Below are 4,994 nucleotides of genomic sequence, written 5' to 3' on the forward strand. Positions count from 1 at the left end.
CAAAGTCCTCCTCCTCCACAAAATCCTTCTCCTCCACCTCATCCTCCTTTACAAGATCCACCTCCTTCACCACAAAATCCTTTTCCTCCACCTCCTCCACCACAAAATCCTCTTCCTCCACCTCCTCAAAATCTTTCTCCACATCAAGAAAATGAACAACATTCTTCTCCATCACATAACTTTACTCTTAATGAAGATGGAGAATTTATTCCTGAAGTTACTTCAAGTCCTAGAGTTCGGGTTGATAATGGAAGATTAAGTGAAGATGATATTGCTAATCTTCCACAAGACCCGGGACAAAGGAGAAAAATGAGTGATTTTCATCCTGATGATAGAGATTTAGTGAGGAGGACATACCTTCAAAGAAAGCCTTGCCAACCTCAAGATTTTGAATATCCTCAAACATTTTTCGGAACTAAGAGGCGTCGATTTAATGTCAAATGGTTTGATACTTGGGGCTCTTGGCTGGAATATAGTGTTTCCAAAGATGCTGCTTTTTGCTTCATTTGCTATCTATTCAAGGATGATAACACTTTTGGAGGTGATGCTTTTGTTTGTGATGGTTTTCGTGCTTGGAATCGATTAAACACAATTCGAGATCATGCAAGCAAACACATGAGTGCTCACCATAAAGCTGTGACTGCCATGGAGTTATTCAAGCAACAAAAGGGTAGTATTATCACTGCTCTATCAAAGCAAACGACGGAAACTAGAAGTGCTTATCGTAAGCGATTGGAGGCTTCAATCACAACCATTAGGTGGCTTTTACTTCAGGGGCTACCTTTTCGTGGTCATGATGAAAAAGAAAGTTCATTGAATAGAGGTAATTTTATTTCTCTATTGACTCTTCTTTCTAAACATGATCTTGAATACTCCAAAGTTGTTTTCAAAATGGCACCCGGTAATTGTCAACTTACTTCTCCAACTATCCAAAAAGATATCATCCATGCTTGTGCAAAAGAAACAACTAAAGCAATACTTGAAGATCTTAATGGTGGTTTTTTTGCTATCCTTGCTGATGAGTCTGCCGATGTTTCCGATAAGGAACAATTGGCTCTTTGTTTGAGATATGTTGGTAAAAAGGGAGAAGTGTGTGAAAGATTTCTTGGTGTTGTGCATGTTGCTAATACTACTTCCTTGACTCTTAAAGCTGCTATTGAGTCATTACTCATGAAGTATTCTTTGACTTTCTCTCAAGTTCGGGGTCAGGGCTATGATGGGGCAAGTAATATGCAAGGTTCAATCAATGGTCTCAAAACTTTAGTATTGAATGAATGTAAACAAGCATACTTTGTACATTGCTTTGCTCATCAACTTCAATTGACACAAGTTGCCCTTGCTAAAAAAAATTCAGATTGTGCTTGGCTATTTGTTGATGTACTTGCACCTCTCTTGAACTTTGTGGGAGGTTCACCTAAGAGGAAAGAATTTCTTCGAGAAAAACAAGCTGATCAAGTTGTTGAGGCATTATCCTTAGGTGAAGTTGAATCAGGAACTGGTTTGAATCAAGAACGTGGCTTAGGTAGACCTTGTGACACTCGTTGGGGGTCTCACTTTAAAACAATTTTGAATGTGCTTGATTTATATCCTACAATCTTGAAGTCGCTTGATTCCATTGCCGAAGTTTCCGATACAGTTGATTCAAATAAAGCACAATCTATCACACACTTGTTGATGTCATTTGATTTTGTATTTGTGGCACATTTGATGGTTGCTATATTAGGGATTACAAATGAGTTGAATGTGGCTTTGCAAAAACATGATCAGGATATTGTAAATGCAATGGAAATGGTTGATGTAACCAATTTTAATCTGCAAAAGTTGAGAGATGAAGGATGGGATTCTCATTTGGAGGAAGTTACTTCTTTTATGGATAAACATGGAATTGAGGTTCCTAACATGGAGGGGAGATATCATGTTCCCGGGAGAAGAATGTATAGAGGTAATGGCCCACAAGTGACAAATCTTCATCATTTCCGGGTTGAAGTTTTTCTTAGTGTCATTGATCTTCAACTACAAGAATTGGAAAATAGATTCCCGGAGGTAAGTAAGGAACTACTTGTATGTATGTCTTACTTTAATCCCACTAATCGTTTTGCTTCATTTGACAAAAGTAAATTGATTCAACTTGCCAAATTCTATCCTAATGAATTTCCAAGTAATGAATTGAAATTTTTTGGTTATTCTCTTGATAATTTCATCGTTGCTATGAGAAATGATGAGAGGTTTTGGAATTTGAAGAGTCTTAGTGAGCTTTCCGTGAAACTTGTTGAGACGGGAAAGCATGAAACCCATGAACGAGTGTACTTGCTTTTGAAGTTGGTTCTAACTCTACCCGTTGCAACGGCAAGTGTAGAAAGGGTCTTTTCAGGAATGACGCAAGTGAAAGATAAATTGCGTAATAGCATGGGAGATCAAATGTTGAATGATTGCTTGGTTACTTATATAGAGCGAGATATGTTTTTGAATGTTGACATGAATGATATTATAGATCGATATCAAAACATGAAAACTCGTAGAGAGCAATTGTAATTTCCTTTATTTGGTTGTAATATGGATATTTATTACTTTTGGAATGTATTTTTTTTTTTTAAATATTAGCTTTTTTTTTAATATTCTTGCATTAATTATTGATTAGTAGTCGGTGGTGACCTAGCACCCGAAAAATCCTGGATCCGCCACTGATGATAATGCGACTCAAGAATTTTTCTATTTCATGTCTGCGTTGCCAAAAAACCTTGACTATGTTGACGGTTATGTCGAGAGCCTAGTTTTGCTTGGCCGACGAAAGAAGGAGAAGCAGGAGACCCCGATATATCCACCAAGACAACGTATAAGAAGTAGGCGTAGACGGACATGTACTATGTAAGTATTTCTTGTATTACTATTAGTAAGTAGCTATTTTGTTGAGTATTCTATAGTCATCTCTAGAGTCAAGTATCTATTAGAATACTTAATCCAGAGTATAAGGTCATATGGTAGTATCTATAGTTAAAAATCGTTGATTCATGTCTTTCATAATTCCATTATATGTATATTAAAGGTTAGTGTCTTCTAGTGATTTTGCCCTAAAAAAATGGATCACTAGGTAGCTCATTGAATAGCATATATCTTCATGGAAAATTAGCAAGTGAATCAACCTATTAATTATGGAATGAACATGTAAAATAATTAAAGGAAAGGTAGGGAACTTTGTCGTTGATTAGGTTAGGGAAGGAATCTCATAACATATTGGATCAAACATTAGTCGAATAGTTGCAGGTAGAGCTTTGATTACAATGTTATGCTGTTTGATTTGTTCAAGTTTAGAGGAAGTGATCAAGGTCATGACTCATATCAAATAATAATGAATTCTGCTAAATAGTGTCTTAGGGCATTAAATATGAGCCATAAACACCAGAATCTAAAATAGAGACTTTAGTTATAATTAGATTCGCATTAAATTAACAAGTTTATTCTTTTACCTTTTTCCTGACTATTAAGGTCAACAACTTTACTTTTATAAAAAAATGCATTTAGGTTATGTTAAATAAATACAAATCTCCTCGTGTACACCAATACACAAACAAGCAAGGCACCAATCCACCACCAATCACGTGTTTCCAAAACAAACAAGCAAGGCACCAATCCACCACCAATCACGTGTTTCCAAAACAAACAAGCAAGGCACCAATCCACCACCAACACAATGCAAAGAATCACACAGACACCGATTAAACTCACTCCCTTATACATATTCATCTCTATTTGAAAAAGGCGAATTTCTACCACTGGTGATGATTCCAAACCCTAAAGGGAAAAAAAAAATAAGGCACGAGTTAACCCCGTCATGAAATCAATTTTAAGTTACTACAACTCGGTGTTTTGGTCCAAATTTTTTAAACTTCCTTGATGGCGTAGACATTAATAACTTGCAATGCATTACAGAGGTGTTAATGATGAACTTTTTTGAATTTTTAGGATATATTTAATTCACATAATCTTATGATATGACCTTTTCTAATGCTATTGGGTTTGGTCTGGTCCAATAAGATTTCCAGATTGGCCAAAAGTTGCCTTAACTTTTCCTAAAACGAAAAATTATAAAACGATATGTTAGTTAATATATTTTTATTAATATGCACTTTTCGAATATGAATTTTCCTACTTTTGAATTAAGAAAATAAAATATTTAACAATTAATAAAGGCAAATAAAAAGGTAATATTTGATTTGATTATTTAATTTGTGAAGTAAGTTGATATCAAATCAAATAAGCTTAACCGAGCATGACCTTATTCTATTCACAAGATTTGATATGATCTAAATTTTTCTTATCCGATCTTTTTTGACCATATCCGAGGTCATTTGATTAAATTTCCAAATTTAACCTAACATTTACTTAATTTGTACATTAATGTGTAAGATTAAAAGTTATCAAATGAGATGTCACTAGATTCGTATTAGTGTGTATATTCCAATTGTGAAATTTTCTTAGTTTTTAAATTATGAAATTAAAGATGTTCAATGATTAAAAAAAAAAAAAACATAAGACTTGATTATTTATGAAATTAGTTGATATCAACTTTTAAATGGTGACAAAACATAGCCTAAGTTTTTAGTATGTTTTTGATGGACTATGCAAAAATAAGGTTGGAAAGGAATTAATGAAGGTATATTAGAATTGCAAAGAGAAAAAGAGTGGTTTTTTTTTTTTTTTTTTTTTTTTTCTCAAAAGAAATTATAAACAAGATTAAAGGAGTTTAAGAAAAAGAGTCTTCTATTGAAGATGGGTGGATACTCATGGGGGGCTTCTCGACTATAAAGTTTATACCTTACACAAAATTACTCTTAAAATATATTATTTATTGCTAATAATATTTTGTAATGGGTCCTCCTTATAAAGCGCCCTCAGGAAGCTTTTTAGCATTTTTCATATGTGGAGTGTTATATTAAAGCAGAGTAAACTTATGTCCCCCATTTTTTTTTTTTTTTTCTCTTCTCTTTTTATGTATC

The 4,994-nt window shown here is 34.0% G+C and overlaps 1 protein-coding gene across 1 annotated transcript; it reads left to right on the forward strand.

Annotated features, from left to right (window-relative positions):
• The first annotated feature begins 309 nt into the window (after positions 1–309).
• On the forward strand, positions 310–3,952 carry LOC145588807 (uncharacterized). Its single transcript, XM_081645410.1, has 2 exons — positions 310–2,528; positions 3,928–3,952. Exons 1-2 carry the CDS (start codon positions 310–312, stop codon positions 3,950–3,952), a joined length of 2,244 nt encoding a protein of 747 aa, XP_081501536.1.
• Positions 3,953–4,994: the final 1,042 nt, after the last annotated feature.

Source organism: Chenopodium album, chromosome 17 (genome assembly GCF_948465745.1).
Source record: "Chenopodium album chromosome 17, dcCheAlbu1.1, whole genome shotgun sequence".
In the NCBI taxonomy this organism is placed as follows: domain Eukaryota; kingdom Viridiplantae; phylum Streptophyta; class Magnoliopsida; order Caryophyllales; family Amaranthaceae; genus Chenopodium; species Chenopodium album.